The sequence below is a fragment of the Maylandia zebra genome, linkage group LG20 (genome assembly GCF_041146795.1).
Source record: "Maylandia zebra isolate NMK-2024a linkage group LG20, Mzebra_GT3a, whole genome shotgun sequence".
Taxonomy (NCBI): Eukaryota; Metazoa; Chordata; class Actinopteri; order Cichliformes; family Cichlidae; genus Maylandia; species Maylandia zebra.
The window spans coordinates 3,339,099-3,359,996 of NC_135186.1; the positions used below are offsets into that span (position 1 = coordinate 3,339,099).

At 39.4% G+C, this 20,898-nt stretch overlaps 2 protein-coding genes across 4 annotated transcripts; one reads left to right on the plus strand and one right to left on the minus strand.

Annotated features, from left to right (window-relative positions):
• Positions 1 to 488: 488 nt before the first annotated feature.
• On the minus strand, positions 489 to 5,602 carry dtx3 (deltex E3 ubiquitin ligase 3). 3 transcript variants are annotated; one of them, XM_004558709.4, is made up of 5 exons: positions 5,128 to 5,602; positions 4,875 to 4,915; positions 3,620 to 4,422; positions 2,536 to 2,753; positions 489 to 2,389 (listed from the first exon to the last, which is right to left on the minus strand). In XM_004558709.4, the coding sequence occupies exons 2-5, from the start codon at positions 4,885 to 4,887 to the stop codon at positions 2,314 to 2,316; spliced, it is 1,110 nt and encodes a 369-aa protein (XP_004558766.1). In that variant the 5' UTR covers positions 4,888 to 4,915; positions 5,128 to 5,602; the 3' UTR covers positions 489 to 2,313. The 3 variants fall into 3 exon arrangements, with proteins under 3 accessions (XP_004558766.1, XP_004558767.1, XP_004558765.1); XM_004558710.4 differs by lacking the exon at positions 4,875 to 4,915; XM_004558708.5 differs by having other exon boundaries at positions 4,875 to 5,602.
• A 10,930-nt stretch (positions 5,603 to 16,532) lies between these two features.
• Positions 16,533 to 20,435, plus strand: ptges3a (prostaglandin E synthase 3a (cytosolic)). The gene is made up of 8 exons (XM_004558707.5): positions 16,533 to 16,699; positions 17,525 to 17,638; positions 17,733 to 17,802; positions 17,892 to 17,990; positions 18,552 to 18,641; positions 18,732 to 18,788; positions 18,900 to 18,927; positions 19,480 to 20,435. Coding segments are annotated over exons 1-8 (480 nt in total). The 5' UTR covers positions 16,533 to 16,697; the 3' UTR covers positions 19,500 to 20,435.
• The last annotated feature ends 463 nt before the right edge of the window (positions 20,436 to 20,898 follow it).

Here is a 20,898-nt window from a genome sequence, read left to right on the forward strand (position 1 = left end):
TGATTACTCATTCAGCCAAACACTAAGTTGTTGAATGACTGCTGAGCCATAAAGTTAAAATGCATACAGCTACCAGTGGGGATCCATTATGTAATTCTTCCTTTTACAAGTTGATAATACTGGTATAACCATTGTGCTTATCCTCTTGTAAACTGCGGTTCTTATTTGTGAAATTATAGGATACCTACAAGTGTTTTTCACTGAGGACTGTGTACATGTTCAACTTCACTACAGTGAAGTTCAATATTCAAACAACCGCAACTGAAAAAATAGCCAATCAAGTTGTAGAAGTGTTTTTAAAGCAGTGCCACTATTAAAGCATTAGATGGTATAAAGAGGATAGAAGTTTGGTTTCCAGGGGTTGTAAAAAATTTCTATAACAAGCATGATTAGAGGCAGTAATCTGGACTCGTGCCTAACAAATCATCACTAGCTTGAGATCAAGTTGCCTATGACGCATCTTTTTTATTTAGGGTCGACAGTGAATATCCAAACATAACTCTTTATTCAAGTATTAAAATGTAAAGCACATTATTTTGAACAAAGTACAAGAGTCAACACAATTAGAAAAGCATAACTCAAACGTTTCCTTCACAATCAATGTGTAATACATGTCACTTCTCACACTTATCGCCTCTCCTCGGGCTCCTCCTTAGTTGTGTAATGCATAGAAATGTTTGCACAGTAGCTTTAGTAAACTACAATCCTGTGTCCCAAAAATATCTCAGTTGGTCCCTTAACTAAAATAAAGGGAATGACAACAAAATGAAAGTATCTGATGAACGGATCTGACCTAAATTAACTAAAGTGGCCGCTAGCCAAGCAAGTTACTGCACTTAGCAAATCACTTTCACACATATAGACTGATCGGTTCTGAGGGGTTTTCCAGCATTTGGAGTACAAGAATGTTTATGGTGAAGCTAATAACATTATTAGCGTTAGTATACATATCTTCATGAGCTGTGTAGCATTTGCACTGAAAGCCAGATAGTATAGCTACAAACATAATGCTGCTTGCCTATTAACTAACATCAAAATAAGCCCAAACCTATGTACTATCCATCAGGAACATCATGCTTGATTTTTTTTTTTTTTAAATCAAAAAATCAATGTAAGAAAGGCACAACAAAATGAGATCAATATCCCAGCCTAAATTAGAATTATTGTTCTCGCACAATTTCTTTTTTCTCTCTCTCCACCGTGTATTTTAGAGTACTTATTTAGATAAATTAATTGAAAACAGTTACCTCATTTTAAATGAGAAGATTAGCAGGCAAACCTCCCAGTTTGACAGGAACAGAGGCATGGATATTTAAAGAGCTTTTGTGCCTACGATTTGGTTTAACTGGTCTATATGCCCTTGATATTTGACATCGTCATAAATCTGGTAATCAGAGTAGCACATTACTTACAACTGATGTAATGGGTTCAACACTTGGGAGACATCTTGAAATAACCAGCGTGACCAATGGGAAAAACCCAGTGGGAAGTCCAAATGCAAGTTAAAAAGGTGCTGCTATGAGACATCATTTAACATTCTTCCTGTTTAAGCGAAAATGAATGAAGGGTGAAGAAGACACACGAATGAAGCAATTGACATCACCTTGTAGCCACTTTGTAGGGGTTTGCCCCGAGCACTCTCAAAAGAGGAAGCAAAAACCGTTATTTCTACTTAAGTGAAAAACATACTTCCTTACCAAAGTGCCTGTGAGTGCTTTAGATTGCAACATCTTCAGAAAATTAATTCAGTTTATAGAAGCAGTGCTATCCTTGCGACATGAGCCATGTACTGAACTTATAACGTGGAATTAGTAACAACTCAACAAACATTTCTGGGGGGGAGGGGGGGCAATTCAACAAAATATGTCTGCTTATATAAGAAATAAGATGATCCCCAGAGAAGAAATACACATTAATATAACATAAACGTTAACATTAAACTTAAGATTTCCTAAACAATATTAAGTACCATGAATTCCAACAAATCACAATGCTCTTAAATATGTGCGTCACAAATCAGTCCCTGCTGCCAACAGTGGAAGCTGTAATACAAGGATGCACTGCACTCCCGAGTATTTTCTTCCACGTGTAGCACTGGGATAAACTGAAAATGAGCAAACTGAGGAAGTGAACTAGTGGAATGATATGGGCTCTGCTGCAGCATTAGACTCCTGTTTGCTGAGGTCTTTGTCTTCAGTCATCTTTTAAGAGACGGGCAGTCTCAAGAGCAAAACCTGGAGCTGAGTCATGTCCACCGCAAGGACAATCAGAAAGTCCTACAAAATCCTGGAAGAGCCTGTCGCTTTCCTGCCATCAGTCCGCTGTGATGCCCTTCTCTCTGAGCTCCTCTGTCACTCGCACCAAGTACGTGGGGTCAGGATAGCCGAAACTGTAAGAAGGAATAAAAAGCCATCACTGCACCGGTATGAGTTCAAGCTCAAGTAATAGTGGCAACAACTGACAGCACATCTCTGTCAAGAACATGGATGAGATGCGTCACTAACTGTTCACCTCCAGCTGAAAGTGAGTACATACCAGCGTGGCCCGCCCCATATTGAGGTCTTGTGGTGAATGTCATTCCAGGTGATGACGTTTTGCATGCCCGTAGTCATGGAGGTACCGATGGTGAAGATAAGGCGCTGTTCAAAGGCCCGGCGTAGCAGGCCCAGCACACGGTTCCCCTCAGGGCTGTCAGGGAGGTAGGCCACACGGTCTGTTCCTGGGTACCGCACACCCGGGTTGGGATGTTCTGGCTATTAAGAGTTAAAGTGTGATGAGCTTATAAACGCATAAATGGCTTTAAACAATCAAATGCCTCAGTTCTGGGGCACTGCTACACATCCAGGTCTTGTATTTTTAGCCATATTTCACACAGCAGGAATGTGTTTTTTATATAATCTATTACAGCTACTTTGTAATTTTGACAGTTTCTTCAATCCAGGAGAGATTTTAGGAAACAATAAAGACAATCTTAAACCTTAATTTGATAAGAGATAAGGCACCTGTGGCACATTCTACCCCTTCTACTTGGCGTCTGTTTCCTGGGAAGGTAAACCCCACAAAAGTGCAGTTTATTTTTTCTGGGGAATTCCGACATTGACACTTGTTTAAATTTCCTACTGTGTGGAAACCAACTTTCGTTGTCAACAGATGTTTTCTCAGCTCAAGTTTGACGTTTACACAGTAAGACACAGAAAAGCTGAATGCAATCTAGCGTGACAGGCTTTGGAGAGATTATGACCCTTATTATGTAGATTATCCTGCATCCTTAGAATAACCTTTTAAGGTTAATGAACTTCCCTCTGGAAACTGTAAATTTGTGGCTACATTAAAGGTCATTAAAGTCAAACAGCGAGACATCAGTCATGACAGAAAGAGTAAATATACGCAGTCAAACTGAGGAGAGAGACTGTCATCATATGTGCAATATGGTTTATTTTATGCCAAAGTAAGACTCTCTTACATAAATACACTCCTATTCTTAATTATTCACTGGAATTCTAATGATTAACAATGTTTAACAATCTGAATTATAAGTCCAACAAATTTCTTTACACACACACAAATGATTACTAAAACTTTTTCCCCTGAGTTGCATCTACTGTCCACATCTACTCACCGACTGTAAGCCAGGAGGGAAGCTGTAGATGATGCAGATACACCCATAGCCTTCATGGCCAGGAAGCTCCAGATCAGGATCTCGTTCTACAATCATCGAGCCATTGGCAGGCTGATTCCCAATCAGCTGCCCATACACCAGCCGACAGACGGGACACGCTTTCTTCACTTTAAAGGCTTGATCCAGGCAACAGCGACAGAAAGAATGGCCACATTTTTCCAGGGTAGTCTTCTCCACTATGTCCCCCATGCAGATCGAGCAAGTATTACTGTCCTCGGTTTCACCGTGGGAAGCCATGCTGGAGTCCACATCTTTCCTCTGGGCAGCCTCGTGGAGCATGACGCACGCCTCCTCGTCAACAGGCTTCTTTAACCTCTGCTGCTGTCTCTGGGAGCGCCGAGGCTGGGGAGGTGGAGGCTGGAGCAGGCTCCCCTCTCCGTTCTGCTCCAGGACTCCCACACAGGGCAGCAGAGCCCTCTTCCTCTTGGATCCCCCCTCCTGTTTGCTCATTTCTTTGCGGGCACAACGGCATAAGTCAATGAAAGCTTTTCGCGTCTCGCTGGAGATGGGTCCATCCATCACACCAGCCCCGACGCTCCTCGAGCCTTCCACCGGCTGCAGCCGAACAGCACAGCAGCCCCCCCTCTCTCCTCGCCTAATGATACCAGCACTCATCCCCTGCTTGTGCTGGAAGTCAATGAGCCAGGGCCGCCCAGCTGCAGTCAGGTAATCCCACACTGCCTGTGAAACCAGCACCTCATCACTGCCCTGGCCAGCACTCACACTCATCTCATCAGAGGAAACTGCACAGAGAGGCACATGAAAGTCATCAGTGTTTGAGCAGCAGAAGCAAGTTCAAACAAAAAGTGTTGCTTTTTCATAAGCATTCATCTTTTAATGAGACATGGCCGCAGGAGTCTTTTCACCTGTGCTGTTTTGTGCTTTTCTATATAATTTAGGCGCTCAGGCACACGCACATAAAACCACCATAGCACTCGCTGTGTTTTGCCTGCAGTGTATCTGTGCATGAGAAATTAATCTACGTCTATTTGCAGCGGATTCAGAAAGAAACATAACAGCGTCGCGGCACTGCTGAAGACGTATCAGCTGTTCCCAAATTCAGACTGTAAACAAGGGAAACTTAATCCCGTCACACGCGCGACAACACGAGGGGGGGGGAAAGCCCACTGACAGCGGGGGCCACACGCAACAAAAACACTTGAGAGTGACACTTGTTTTGTGGTGAAAGGGTTACCTTGTGATCCCATAAATTCCTTCAATCGCGAATAAAGCGTCCTGTTGAACAGAGAAAGAGAGGAAGAGACTGAAGCACTGGAATAAACGTAATCACAGCTGCTCGCCGATATTTACACTGAGACATTCTCCACCGCGGCGGCAGCGATATCGCAACATTAGCTTAGCCTCGCACACATTTAGCTTGAACATTTAGCTAGCCTAAGTGTCTCCACCACACCAACCCCTCCACCTCGATCACTTCGACACCTCACCCTTTGCCGTAGCTCGTCGCTGCCTGTCAGGGAGGTTTCTGGCTGGATTAAAGAGCACTGAGCTCCATCGGAGGAGGCCTGTGTTGTTGTAGTTCTTAGTTATTGTTGTTGTTAAATCTGACGTACTGCTGCAGTTAAGCTAATCTTTTTGTAGTCAAGACATGATTCACATCTCTGAAGGATTTAAAACGGACGTTCCCCAAACCCTGCGCCTCCTCTTGTCAGTCACGCCTGTGTTTGCCTTCCTCATACGTCCTTGGCGTAACACGGAGTAAATAGCATTTGTAGTTGCTCTTCTTATCTGGCTCCGAGCACACTAGCCGTGTGTCCGCCTTTTACAGTCAGATAATTTGTTTCTCCTCTTCATTCTGCCCGCTTGTGTCTGAGCTTTCTAATGTAACCGTGCCCTTTCTGTTTAGCGCGTGGCAGCAAACATTATTAAGGAAACTAGGACCTACGAGAAAATGTGACCAGGAAGCTCGTCACTAAGCTGACGTGATTGGCTGACAAATGGTGTGTGTGTGTTTAATAATGTGATTCATTCTGTAATGTCATGATTATCAGCTTTTATGATAACAGAAGAATACATGGAGCATGACAGCTTCTATGTGATAATTTATTTATTAATGTCACAGTTCAGAATGTTCTGTGTACTACAAATAACAATACTGATATCTGTCTACTTATCTATCTAATCTAACTGGATATCTTATCCAGTTTAGGGTCTTGGGGGAGGATAGGGTAAGAATTCGGATGCACACTGGACAGGTTGCCAGGGCTAACACAGGGTTAGAAAAACAATGTAGTAAGCATATGCACCAGTAACAATATATTATTTGGAACATGGTTATCATTTACTATTCATCCTGTGGTTACTAAACAATGCAAAAGTCTTGAGCCATCCTTCATTTGTTTATATTTTTTTATCTACGAGAATAAATGGCAAATAGATCATATTTAATAATGTGCTTATTAGAGCAGCTATTTTATTACCAATATCAAAACATTAATTAAAAAAATCCCTTCTCTTGTGCTTATAATAAGGTTACACGTTTTTCTTTTACTTGCCTGTGTTTATAATTTTTCTGAACAATAACCAAGATCTGAGATCAGGGTTGCATTAATGGGAGATGACAGTAATCCGCCATCATCCTGTCATGAATTTACTCTGTCCTTAATGAGGCAGCAACACGGAGCCTGTTAAAGGAATTATTAGCCCTCACAGAGAGGAAAAGATAAGGCAACTCACTGCTCGCAGAGATGACTGAGGAGATACACCACATTAAACATCTGTTCATTTTCATTACAACACTTTCTTGCCAATTTATCAATTAAACAGCTATTGAGTCTATAGGCATCAATCAGTGTCTGTTCGTAGAACAGGAATAGAAAACATCAGTTTCCTATTCACTGTGATAATAAAGGTTTCCTTTAAGCCTAAATATGTCTTATAAAATACAGCTCAATATTATTAACCAATAAAAGTGAGCCCTTTGACATTTCTCTTATTCTATATAATTTTTACTTGTTTTCTTTAAGCTAATTTGTATATTAGTTCTGTTTCTTGGCGTTCTATCTTTCTGAAATAGATAGCTCCATTGACTCCATCAAACAGATCACAAGTAAACTTCTGACTTTAAAGATTTTTCCTGTGTGACAGGAATACATACGATCCTTGAGAAACTGGGACTATTGTGGAGGTCTGCACTAAAAAGCTTGTAAAGAGATCAAATTAATATTGAGCAGAACTGAATTTAGCCTTTTGGTTCAGCCCTCTGCATCAGTCTCAGTTTCTCATTAATTAATTCCCACCCCTGTTAAAAAGGAACAAGCAATGTGCTTAAGAAATGCAGTGTTTTTACAATATCACAGTCTCTATCCTTCTTCTTTTCACTTTATGTAGGTTTGTGTATGAATGAATAATGAATGAATGAATTATGATATGTGTGCTTTCAATAAAATGAAGTCACACGAGACACTAACACACGTTTACAGATCTACACATACGATACTTCACATTTTCAAATAAATGTTGATTTAAAAGTTGAAGTAAGTTTTCATCTTCCACTTAAAACAACAGTGGACGCAAGGGCATAAAGATCCTTCTCCAGACTGATGTATGGTGCACAGTTCACGAAAAAGGCTTTCAGTGAAACAAAAATTCTAATATAAGTTTAATAAAAATAAAAAATAGAAAAAACATGTCAGCTGCTTCCTTCTTTGTCTAAATTTCCACAAACTGCTTCAGGTGAATATCTGCGATAATGGCTACCCGTCCAAGGTGTACCACCATCTAAAGAGGTTGGAAGGTTTTGTTTTGTTCACTGTCCAACTGCTGCTACAGCAGTGAAACAGAGCATCATGAAGCAAAGTAATGCAAACAGTTCTTAAAACCATCGCCCTTAAACTGTACTGCGATAGTGACTGCCTTTGCTTTTTAATTTCTTTTTAAGACAAGATGAGATTTATATGTTTAAAATATAGTCATATCTTGCTGAAGACACCATGCCTTTGAGCACAGTGACTAATGGGTCATTATTCACTGAGACTGGGGCAGCTCCAAGCTTTGTGCACCTGGCCTTTTATTTCTGCAATATTAAATCTCAAAAGGGTTTTTAGTATTACACGTGTCATTTTAATGCTTTCTTCATGAAAATTGTCTCGGAGAATGACACAGATACTTTATTGCTCTGAAGAATAATACATAAATGATAGACTACAGCAGAATTACCAAACCATTATGAAAAAGTAATCTAAGCCCTCTATAAATCCAGCCATGGGGGGCCACAAGCCAGTGCTGGTCCAAAGCCCGGATAAATGAAGAGGGTTGTGGCAGGAAGGCATCTGACATAAAAATCATTGCCAAATCAAGAATGAGATTCCCATGCTGGATTGGTTGGAGCCTTGGTTAACAATGACACTGAAAACTGTGCTAATGTTGGCAAGACAAAAGAAGGAGAGAAGGGGAAGTGTGTTTGGAAGGTAGGCTATCTTGTAGAAGGAAAAGACAAAGACCACAGAAAAGATTAATGAATGCAGTGAAGGAGTGGACACAATAAGATGCTAGAGATACGGTGATTATGGAAGCAGCCAGAAGAAGAAGAATCAAAACCCTCTATGACTGTTTACATTGTTCAGAGATTTAATGTGCACCATCTTACTGTGCACAGCTTTAAAATAACGTCTTGTTTTGTTTGTTTGTTTGTTTTTACATTAATTACATCTAAAGCACATTCAACCATTTTTTGCAACATACTTGTCAGGCCATTAAAGGCGATCAGGACTGTAAAAAAGAAAGAAACTGGCTTTAAAACTCACAAAAAAACAAATTATGGCTTATTATCTGGCAGAAAAACTAGAAAGATAAGCAACAAACTATTGTTAGATCATCATTTCTTTAAAAATCATTAACTCACAAAATAGCTTTAGGTAGATGAAAAAAATTGCAATATTGAATTGAAAGTGTTGATAGTGTCTACTCTATCAATCTACAAAATAAAGTACATCCTGTCCCTTACATTTCATCATCAATTTCATCATCCACTTACAGGTCTCAAAACTAGATAAATACAACTTCAGATAGACAGCAATCCATGACATATTATACTGTGCCATTATTTAACAAAACTATGCCAACATGCAGAAGCACTGTGTGAAAAACACAGATGAACTCAGTACCTTGTAGATCACGGCTGGTAGAAATGACTTGAAGTTTACTGTCAGATGTTTTTTCAGTCTCTCGCATAGTTACAGATGAATTTATGCCCTCTCGTTTTTACAATACTGCTTCAGTTCATTGAGGTTTGTGGTTTAAGCTTGCCCAAAATTGGGTCATGCAACAGAACAATGAGTCCAAGCACAGCAGCACATCTACAACATGGCTGGGAAAGAGAAAAAAAAGATAATCAAGATGCTTTAGTGGCTCTGTCAAAATCCAGACTTCAACCAAGTGAAATTCTGTAGTGCAGCTGCATGAGGCATGACTGAATTTTGGCAAGACTTTAGCCGTCAGGCGGACAGATTTGCATTTTGGTATACCATGAACTCCCCCATTGTTGCCTTAATGAGTGCAAGGTGTGCAGGTCGTGTGGTTGCAAAATAAAAGTAAGTAAGTAAGTAAGTAAAATTTATTTATATAGCACTTTTTTAAGACAAAACGCTGTTACAAAGTGCTTCACAAGAAAACATGTCAAACAAACAATATAGCAACATAAAGAAAGTAAAAAGCATATCAAAAAAGCAATAGTACAATATAAATATAAAATAAAACAACATGTTACGCATTAACATTTCCCAAATGCCTGTCTAAACAGATGAGTTTTAAGCTGTTTTTTGAAAGAAGCCATCGTGTCGATGGTGCGTAGTGGGGGGGGTAAACCATTCCACAGTATAGGAGCCAGGGTTTGAAATGCGTGATCCCCCTTTGTTTTCAGACGAGTCCGTGGGATAGATAGACGACCGCTATCAGTGGATCTAAGAGTTCGCTTTGGAGAATAGGGCTGGAGAAGCTCCGAGATATAGATGGGGGCCCCACCTTGTAGAGACATAAACGTAAAGGTGAGGATTTTGAACTTATATCTATACTCAACCGGAAGCCAATGCAGGGATTTTAGTATAGGAGTGATATGGGAAAATTTATTGCTATGGGTCAAAAGCCTTGCTGCAGCATTCTGAACCGCTTGGAGCCGATTTAGTGAGGCCTTAGATACGCAGGAAAAGAGTGCATTACAATAATCCAGCCGGGAGGAGATAAAGGCGTGGACAAGCATCTCCAGTTCGGTTGTGGAGACAATAGTCCTGAGTTTGGCAATATTTCTTAAGTGAAAAAAGCAAGAGCGGGTCACGGATTTAACATGGACATCAAAGGACAAAGATTGGTCGAAAATTATCCCAAGATTCCGGGCAGTGGCTTTTATCGACGATGAAAAAGCACCCAGATGTTGACTAATCTGTGGCTTGATATTCTCCGGGGCTAGGATTAAGCACTCGGTCTTGTCTGCGTTCAACTGCAGAAAATTGTTTGTCATCCAAACATTGATTTCCTTAAGACAGTCCATAAGAGTGGATAGCTTGTCTAATTCCCAGGATTTAAAAGAAATGTATAATTGGATGTCGTCCGCATATAAATGATAGGAAATATTTTTGAAACCGCTAATGATCCGGCCTAAGGGAAGAATATATAGTGAAAATAATAGGGGGCTTAGAACCGAACCTTGTGGAACTCCACATAGAAGCTTAGCCACGTCTGATTGGAAGTTTCCCACTGAAACTAAAAGCGTCCTATCTTCCAGAAATGAGGTGAACCATTTTAGAACAGATCCTGATATCCCTACCGTGCAGTTTAAGCGATTGATTAAGATCTGATGGTCAACGGTATCAAAAGCTGAGCTAAGGTCCAGAAGAACCAGGACTGAGCAATCACCCCTGTCTGCAGCCATCAAGAGGTCATTTGTGACTTTCAGCAGAGCTGTTTCTGTAGAGTGTAATTTTCTGAAACCCGATTGAAATTTATCAAGAATGTTATGCTTCTCCAGCGCTTTCTTTACTTGTAGCCAAACAACTTTTTCTAGGATTTTTGAGATAAAAGGAAGTTTTGAGATGGGCCTGTAGCTTGACTGAAGTGTTGGATCCAGGTTAGGCTTTTTCAGCAGAGGTTGAATAACCCCCTGTTTAAAGCACCTGGGGACAGAGCCAGATAGCAATGAATGGTTTATCAGCGTGACCACAGAGGGCCCGATGGTCTCAAAAACTTTACAGAATAAACGAGTAGGTAAGACATCAGCTAAACTCGTTGAAGGATTCAATTGAGTCAGTGTTTCCAATAAATCCTCTAAAGAAACTGGGAGGAAAGATTCCATAATTATGGGGTGTGGACGATCATGGTTGGTGGGGTTTCCTGAGGGAGTTATGTTATGTCTTAGGCAACTAATCTTATCTTGGAAAAATTTTAAAAATTCACTGCAGTCCTTATCTGAAGAGACGGGTGTACATGGCGTTGGGGGGGAGACAAAGCTACTCACTGTATCAAAGACAATTTTCGGGTTTCTTTTTCCTACTGCAAGTAGTTGAGAGAAGTAGGTGGCTCTTGAATCTGACACCATGTCATTAAAGGTAGATAATAGTTCTTTTAAGTGAAGCTTGTGAACCTCGAGTTTTGTGATTTTCCACAGGCGCTCGGTTTTACGGCATATTCGCCTAAAGCTGCGGATAGCTTCTGTAAACCAGGGCGGGCGTTTGACAGTACTGCCTTTCCTGATTTTAAGAGGAGCCACTTTATCTAGAATTTTTTGACATTGTGAATTGAAGGAGGTCATCTGCTGATCTATATCGTCTGTTTCAGATAAATTGTTAACAAACAATTCCCTAAATTCTTCTACCGCTGAGTCGCTGATTAATCGTGAACGCTTCTCATAAACAGAGGGTAGAGTGTCATAAGTAGAAGAGAGATCAAATAAAAGGTATTTATGATCACTAATAAAAATGTCTCTGCAATGAACTGGGCCGATATCCAGACCCAGTGATAATATCAGGTCCAGGGTGTGGCCACCACTGTGTGTTGGCCCAGTCACATGTTGGACAAGGTTAAAAGAGTCTAAGAGAGTAAGAAAATCCGAAGCAGCGTGACATGAACTGTCGTCAACATGAAGATTGAAATCCCCCAGCAGAAGAATTTTTTCCAGCTTAATGGTGGAGGATAGAAAATCCCCAAACTCCACTAAGAAACTCCTAGCTAGTCCTGGTGGCCTATAGATTAAAATCACATAGAAGGGATGAGTCCTATTGATCTTCATCATCTGGATTTCAAAGGAGTTAAAGGAGGGGGTCTTTACCAGCCGACAAAAAAAGGAGGAGCACCTCAACAACCATGCTTGAAAGTTGGTATGAGACGTTTGTGCTAATATGCTATGTTTGGTTTTCTCCCAACGTTGTGCTTTAGGCTATTTTGGTCAAACCTCTCCACTTTGGTCTCTCCGGCCCAAAAGACATTGTTCTCGAAGTCTTGTGGTTTATTCAGGTGTAATTTTGCAAACCTCCGTATTTTTCTAATTGTACTGTCGCGAACATTTAACCTGCAAATAGAGTCTGAGTAGCACTTGGGGTTTTTGCAATTTATCTGAGCATTGCATCATATGACTTTGAGGTGAAGTTGCTGGAACTTCCTGGGAAGATTGTTAACTGTCTTGGGTGTTTTCCACTTGTGAATAATCTTTCACACTGTAGAATAATGAACTTTAGATTGTTTGAAAATGGTCTTATAACCCCTCCTAGGCTGATGGGAAGCAGCAGTTGCTTAAGATCATTGCTAACACCTTGCATCCTTAGAATTGTGTAAACAAACACGTGAATGCTCCACACCAGAAAAATGCCCAAACCTCTGCTTTTACAGAGGCGCTCACATTTAAAGGTGATCAATTTGTCAAGTGCATTTATTAGCAGCACCAAGCTGCTACTTACACTTTTAATTCTTATGGAAACAGTAATAGTGTGCTTACTTTTTCACACACTACCTTAACCTTTGTTAAATAAATAATGACATAGTGTAATATGATATATTTTGTTGTTTATATGACAATGTTTTTACCCAATTTTAAGACCTGCTAAGAACCAGATTACTTTTGTTAAAGCCTAATACAAAAAAACTGACAAATGAGTGTACATTCAGTAAAAACTTCATACAGCAATCCCTCCTTCTTTGCACTGCCTCCTATTAGATCCATGGAATCAGCTGTTCATAGTCTACCACACCTTAATAAGCTGGAGTGAATGAAGGACTGTACTGTCACCAGTAACCTATACCCTTCAGCAGAATACATGAGGCATGCAAAATGCGCCATTACTGTCTGATTCACATAGCTCCCCTTTCAAATATTAACTACCTAACTTCACTGCTTCTATCCCACGCATTCAGAAGCTGCAGGCATTGTTATTCTACCCGTTATCATCAGTGTCATCTGTGGCTCCGTCCTCAGTGAACACTCATATGACTGTGTTGTCCTCTTCTTTCCATCCACTGGCTTTTGTTCTATTTGTGTTTTTTCTGGCAGCTGCCAAGCCTCATACTGGCAATACTGCCTCTCTCCTCTCCTGTTCAAGTACAACTGCTTGAAGCAGCTCCCAAAGTGACATCAGCTAGCCACTGATTACATCCCCCGATGGCCTTCTGTCAGTTTTCATGTGATTTTCTGTGAGCTTAAGTGCTTTAGTTTACAAAGAAAGCCACTAGAAGAAAAACACAGAAGTAGCAGGTGCATATGACACCCTCTATTCCCATGGGCCTAAAAAGTTGTGCTTCACTATGATTCATAGCCAAGGACAATGCTAGAAAGTCATCTATCGAGCAAGCTGTGAAGCTAGATGCTTTGGTTTCCACCACTGTATCTCGGCCATTTCTTGTCTGTTTTGTAGTAAGATAGGCGTCACTACATTCACTCCTTCAAAAAAAAATTTTTGCTCATATTTTAACTTTGTGTATGAGTCTTTTGTGTGTATTGTAGCATGACGGGAGGAGTACTTTGTGTGAAGACTCCATTTCTATCCAACGTTTGCAAACATGAGCAAAGCATTTGCAGTGAACCTCTCCTGAGAGGTGGTTTGCGTCCCGTTAATCGCACTGTACCAAAATTGGCTGCAAATTGATGGCACTCAAACAATCATTCTTAATGAAGCAAGCAGGTGAAATTAAGTGGGGGCTGCATTAGGAAGGTCATCCAGCATAAAAAATAATCTACCAAATCAAACATGCCTAGTGACACCTTGTGAATAAGGGAGTAGCTTTTATTCCCTTATTCACTTTTATGTTTTTGTTTTTTTACTGAGAGGTCAATTTTGCCTGTAGAACACTTTCTACTTTAAGGATTTACAGCTATATGCTATAGAACATCATCGCTTGATGAAGGCATATAAAATAAGAATGAAGCTTTCCAGTCTAAAACCCTGCATTATTTGTAATGACCAGCAGGAGGGAGAATCCACTGCATGGAAGCTTGTTTACACCAGTGAGGGAAAAAGAAACATTTTGATTGGCAGAGCTAAGTTTAACTTTAATGTTATCTCAAAATGTTGAGATAACTCAAATTTTTAGGTTATATTCTCACAATTCTGAGTTAGTAAGTCGATATTTTGAGGTAGTATCCCAAATTTTTGACTTATCCATGGCAATTGTTTTTCAGTTGAACAAACAAGCTTCTATAGGTCACATATGAAGGGACCCGAGATTTATTTTACTAGACTGCTATACAGTTTCTATATAGTTTCAAGTTATTTTTTACTCACTAACTCAAACTTGTCAGAAAATAACTTGAAATTTAAAAAAAAAACTCAAATAACTGCCGCCAATATACCCAGTGCATTGGTTGCTTCGTGCATGGCCGGTAACATTATCACAGAGTCACTTCTATTTATGCCGTTACAGCACAGGTAACCAAAGTACTCTCCTGAATGATACATGTAGCCACTCAGACAATACCTCCACATCAGCACTGATATAGGAGCAGAAGAAGTCAAAACCAGAAGCAAAGAAAATTGCAGTTCAAGTTTTTGTTCAACCTTGAGACATTTGGGGGGGGATGGGAGTATACATATATTTACAAAAAACTTGAATTTTACAGTGTTTATTTATCAGATAAAATAAGTTAAATGTCAGTGTTATTATTGTCCGGTGGACACGCCCTTCGCGGTCTAAGTGAGCAACTGTGAAATGGGTCGGTCTAGCCTTCAGAGTTACGTCATGAGCTCTCTTGGTGGAGTGAAACTCTGCCGTCTGCTCCTTGCTATCTAAAATATAACCAGACGCTGGCGTAAATTCTCGACCATTTCACACTTCTGTTTAATCCGTTTTCTGTTTTATTCAGCTGTGTGAAAAGCCCCGGAGGAACTCTCCTGAGGGATTAATAAAGTTTTATTTAATCTAATCTAATAACTTTAATCTCAGACAAACCGATTTACTCACGAACAATTAAAACACTGACAAAAGCTAAACAATAACATGTTTAAGTTATTTAAGTGACTTATATATCATGTTTAACCTGAGTTAAACATGATATAACTGCGAAAGACCGCAGGGGTTTGAAAACGATGTGCCGGGAGTTCGCTGTTCTCGCCGGCTCAGATATTTGAAGTTTACACAGCCACATTCTCGCCAGAAAATATGTTAAAAGTTTATTTGCGACCCAGAAAGAGTAATAAGAGTAATATTAAAACTAAGTAGCTGCAGTAGTAGTAGCCATTGTTGGAAACTGGAATTGGCTGGGCCAATCTGGGATATGGTTTTTCAATTTTGTTGTCCAGGTGGAAAATCGGGAGAAAATCGGGAGAATGGTGGCTACAGGAGATTTTCGGGAGGGGTACTGAAATTCCAGTAAATCAGGAGGGTTGGCATGTATGGCAGTGACAGCAGTACAGCCTACCATGTAAAAAAAAAAAAACAACAAAAAAACGGCGCATGACCTACAGAAATGGCAGCTACCGACAGCAGACGTGACACCATGCAGCAGACTGTGACAGCACTGAGCAGCTCCTTCAGTGGGAGACTGCGGCACCCACGGTGTGGGACGGAGAGATTTCGCAGGTCTTTCCTCCCCACTGCTGTCAGACTCCACAACAAAGACTTTAACTGATCAAGCACACACATCCATACATATGCAATAATACTAAGTGCAATAATCCTTTCTGTCATCGTTGTATTTTTACTCAGTTGTATATAGTATTTGTATTTGTATTCTATTTTTATCTTATTGTATATTTATTTTATTTTATTCTACTGTATAGTATTTTATTTTATTCTATTCTGTACAGTTGTGTACTGTATTTATTCTTATTGTATTCTAATTTTTGCCTCATAACTTTTGCACTGTCCACTTCCTGCTGTGACAAAACAAATTTCCCACGTGTGGGACTAATAAAGGTTATCTTATCTTATAAAGGTTATCTTAACTTAAATGTCACCTCTGTTGTCCAGTGCCAGCAGCACCACACAGAGGGTGTAAAATGGCCCTTAAATAAACAATGGGCCATGTCCATCTTTTATATACAGTTTATGGTTGTGCCAGAAATGGTCAGCTACTACTACGACGTGTGAACTCAAAGCAGTAATTGCTGTAAAGTTTAAAGTGACAGTGAAAGCACTGGTTTGCACCTTGAGCAGCTCGCCCAGTTACAACAATCAATTAGTTTTCATAGTGACCCAGTTATCCTATTACTGTAGAACTCAAGGAAGCCTGCTTTCATCGAGTTGTAAAACTCATAAAAGTATGAAGTGTCCTCGCTCGCCATCAGGTAGGACGACATTATTCAGGTGGTGGAGCTCTTTCACTGCTCTGGTTCCATGAGTATACTCTTTCTAGAATAATCTCCGGCGGCTTCGATCTGCCGAACACCGTGCTCACGTTCCAAATACCGGACGTCACGAGAGAACGTGAAAAACGCGATATTTCCAGAGACACCAGTGCATATGTTGTAAACCCGAGTTAACTGTTTAGTTGTCAGTAGTCATTTTTGCCGGGCACTACTGCCAGACAACAGTGTGAATACCGTGGTTCTTCGAGGGAGCTTAAATTGCTAAAACAGTGAATATGTAAGTCTTGATTTACCGTGTTTACCTGGTAACCAACTAGCTACTTGTTAGTGCGGATCACCCACCTCATACTAGCTAAGTGAGCTAGCACACGAGTTAGCCTCAGCAGTTCAGCCGTACTTAACACTGTTGCCGAGACAAAAAGGCACAACTCTTCGTTAACGCCACAGGCTACAACTTTCCATCAATCTACTGTATTTTTGCACAATCCTGTCTCAAACTCCTAAACGTGATCTTGCATTGTTTATGGACCTGACAACAGCTCAGTCATCGTTAGCTAGCATGCTAATGTCAATGAACATGACAAGGGTAATGCTAAGAGTGGAAAAGCATGGTGTCACGCTCCGGGGTATTCACTTTAAGCTAACGTAAGCTAACACGCACTTTCACTTTAAATGTGATTGCAAGACATTCTTCTCTTAACCCTGTGAAACAATGGCCTCAGTGTGGTTCACATCTAGCAATGGCGGATTATGGTAGTATTACCCGAAACCTTTCAAGTGCGATAATCTAATTGTACCTCCGATATAGATATATATCTCAACAAGTGCATAGTTTGGCTTAAAAGATATTGTAAGCTTTTTATTGGACAACAAGTATTAGTATAGGACGGATAAAGAGGGCGTTTGGGAGGCCTATGTGCTAATCTCAATGAATGAGTTACGCCTTTCTCAATTCCACAGTGTGTGGGTACTGCACTCTATACACGTGGGCCATGATCTTATAATGCCCACACTAGGCAGTGGAAATATGAGATCAGAGAGATGCATTGGTTGTTTTGGATTGTCTTAATGTTCATTTTTCATTTTTGTTCTTGGTGTATAGGCAGCCTGCAGCAGCCAAGTGGTATGACAGACGAGAGTCTGTCTTTATAGAGTTTTGCATGGAGGACAGTAAAGATGTGCAAGTAATCTTTGACAAGTCCAAATTCACTTTCAGGTAATTTGCATTGTTAGCATATTAAATGATGACATTGTTAAAACCCTGTTTGCTAAAAGTGTCTTTAAAAAAAGTCTTTCATTTCATCTTACAGCTGTGTCAGTGGAACAGATGATATCAAACACCAGAATACAGTGGAGCTTTTTGGGGAGATTGACCCTAAAGTAAGTTTTTAACTTGTGCAGACAGTTCAGGTTGGACCCTGCGTACCATTGTTAGGAAACCTTCACCAGTTTCTCCTTCTGATATACAGGAATCCAAACACAGACGCACTGACAGGTCTGTGTTGTGTTGTTTACGAAAAGCAGAGCCTGGGAAGTCATGGCCAAGACTTACCAAAGACAAGGCAAAGGTAACTCTCAGCAGTATAACATTTACAAAAACTCAGAATACATCAAAATCTCATAGTATACATCATTACCTTGTTGTTAACATTGTCAGTTACATTGACCCTCAAAGAGGTAAGATCAGGGTTTAAGTTGAAAGGTGGAGCATGTAATGCATATGTAATTTTTTTTTTTTTTTTTTTTTAATGGAAGTAGGTTTAAGAGTGAATGACATTTTTGGGAGAATCAGGTTGTTCATCTTTCATTCAATAAAAAGAATTAAGAAAAAGGAAGTAGATAGGGGTTTGTCTCCATCAGGTTGCACTTTTATTAAGTATTTTACAACTTGCAACTTACTGTTTAAAAATAAAATAAAATAAAATGACTCCACAGTTTCATCTGCTCCGCTATGAAGGACTGTATTATAAACAGTAAGCTCTCTGTTGCACAAACAGTTTGAAACCATTTCCACATTACCCCGAGCATTGTTCTGTTTTAAAAAAAATACCTAAGTAAATATCAAAATTATAAAGTGACTGAATTTTAAACTTTGCCTAACCAAAACATTTTAATCTACTTGCTTTTAGTGCAACTGGCTAAGTGTGGATTTCAATAATTGGAAAGACTGGGAAGATGACTCAGATGAGGACTTGTCAAGTTTTGATAAATTCTCAGAGGTAAGTGTGTCAAACATGCACAGTCTGCTCATTGTTTGACTATGTTCAGCTAAACTGGCATGTTGATTTGTGTCCTGCACCTTCCTCCAGATGATGAATAGCATGGGTGGGGATGATCTACCAGATTTAGATGGAGCAGATGAGGAGGTATAATATTTGTTTGTTTTATATAGCTATAGTACAACTGTAATTTGGCATTTAAATTTTATATAACAGGTGTTACACATAATTTTAATTGTTTTTTCCTTTTTTTTGCAGCATGAGTCTGCAGACAGCGATGATGAAAGTACGTAGCGATCTGAAAGGGCTCTGTTGTGATTTATAATCTGTAGTCACTAGATCACACGAGTCCCAAAACTCTGATAATGCCTGGCAGTGCGAAAAAGTGTCAAAACAGATGATTAATTATGGAATAATTTGAGTAAGAAATTACACGTGTGGGGAAAAAGTCACAAGTTATGAGATTTTATTTAATAGAATAAATTTTTATTTATTCAATGTTTTTGTTTTTATACATGTTAAGATTGCTGCGTTTAAACAAAATGCAACTAATGCAATGTACATAAGACTTTCAGCCACAGCTAATTTGCAGACCTTGTCCCTGGTTACGCTTTTCTCAGACAGTTAGAAAACAGCAATAATAAGAGAATTAACAGCAACCATGATAAAGAAATCCCATAATTCATAGCACTAACACACATTTGGTATATCAGAAATTGTTTATTAGTTTCTTTAACGATCCACTTTATCCAAAAAGCCCATAGACTTTTTTTGTAATGACCATAGCCATAAAAATTAAATTTCATACTTAGATCATGTTTTTAACTTTCTCTTTCAGAAATGCCTGATCTTGAGTAGTTGAATATGGATGCCACCTCAGTAGTTAACAAAGTGAGTTCTAAGTTTGTTGAAGAGGGAGACTAGGCATGAGTTGGCATCCACGTTGAAGAAGAACCTAATCTCGACGCAGTTTCCAAAGCGACACCCCTGAAGGGAGTGGCAGGGAGTGACTGTTGGATGGAGACATGCACAGAAATCCATAGCAACATACAGTGCTGTGCTTTGCTGTTTTGTTTTGCATGGACAATTCTGTTCAAATGAAAATGTTATTGTTCATTGACTTAAATGATGATGTTATGGGATGTACTGATGTCTTACAACTTCTCTCCGTCTCTTTTTTTTTCCTTTTTTTTTTGCCGATGTCAGGTTATGTATTAAACGTTGTGATTTCTAATGAAAAGAAAAAAAACCTCAAAAATGCCTATTTTCCAAAAAAGTAGATTTTTTAATAACAGATTTTCCCCTTTAATGTTTGTATTGTAAATTGCACATATTTTCTTTGTTAATTTAAGAGGCAGGAGTTCTGCTTGTAATGGGTTTTTCAAATGTATGCCAACATCTACAAATATTTAACAATAACTTTTTTTAAAAATATGTTTCAGCACTTAAAATAAACATGCTTGTGCAACTTAACAGCTTGTGTTGAGGTTATGGTAGTGGAGTGCTGCTGTTGTTCCACGTAGTCATGCCTTTGCAAAGATGAGTTTCTTTATGCTGTTATATGAATCATCAAAATTAATTTTCTTACAGATATTCCGAGGTGACGGCAGAGATCCTGTGTAGTTAACAAAGTCACACAAATGGTTTAATCCCGTATAGATTATAAATGTTTATCATATACAACAGAACTATGATTGGAGGTTTGTTTGATTCAACATGTGTTGAATTCTTTCTTTGTCTTATATTGTGGGAGTTTGGCTATTAATTTCTAATAAACTTTACTGGTCACTGTAATTGTTCTCTTGCCCATAGTGGCCATAGTCTTGCCTTCCTAACAGTTCCATTGTAAATGATGGAAGACTGCACTAATATATGCAAGTTCAGCTTGATTAATATTGAGACTTTTGCCGTGTGAGTCAGCATGTTATAAAGCTTTCCTTTTAAGAACAAAGTTCTCAATAGGTTTTGTTTTTGCTGGAGCGATGGCAAAGCTCAAAGAATTGTATTAAGTTACTCCAATTTGCTCTTCAAAAGTATTTTCACGCAGAACAAAGACTGCAAACGTACCATAGTTCTTAAATTGAGCTTCATAAGGAAGGGGTCTTTTAAGGGTCAGTGCTAAGAGATTTGCAGCAATTAAAAGTCCATCTGTAAGTACTGCATTAAAAAGAACTCTGAAAAATCTTTATATCCCATGATCCAAGTTCTATGAAATGTGAAATAATGGATTAATCACGTCATAGTGTCAGGCTTTTCA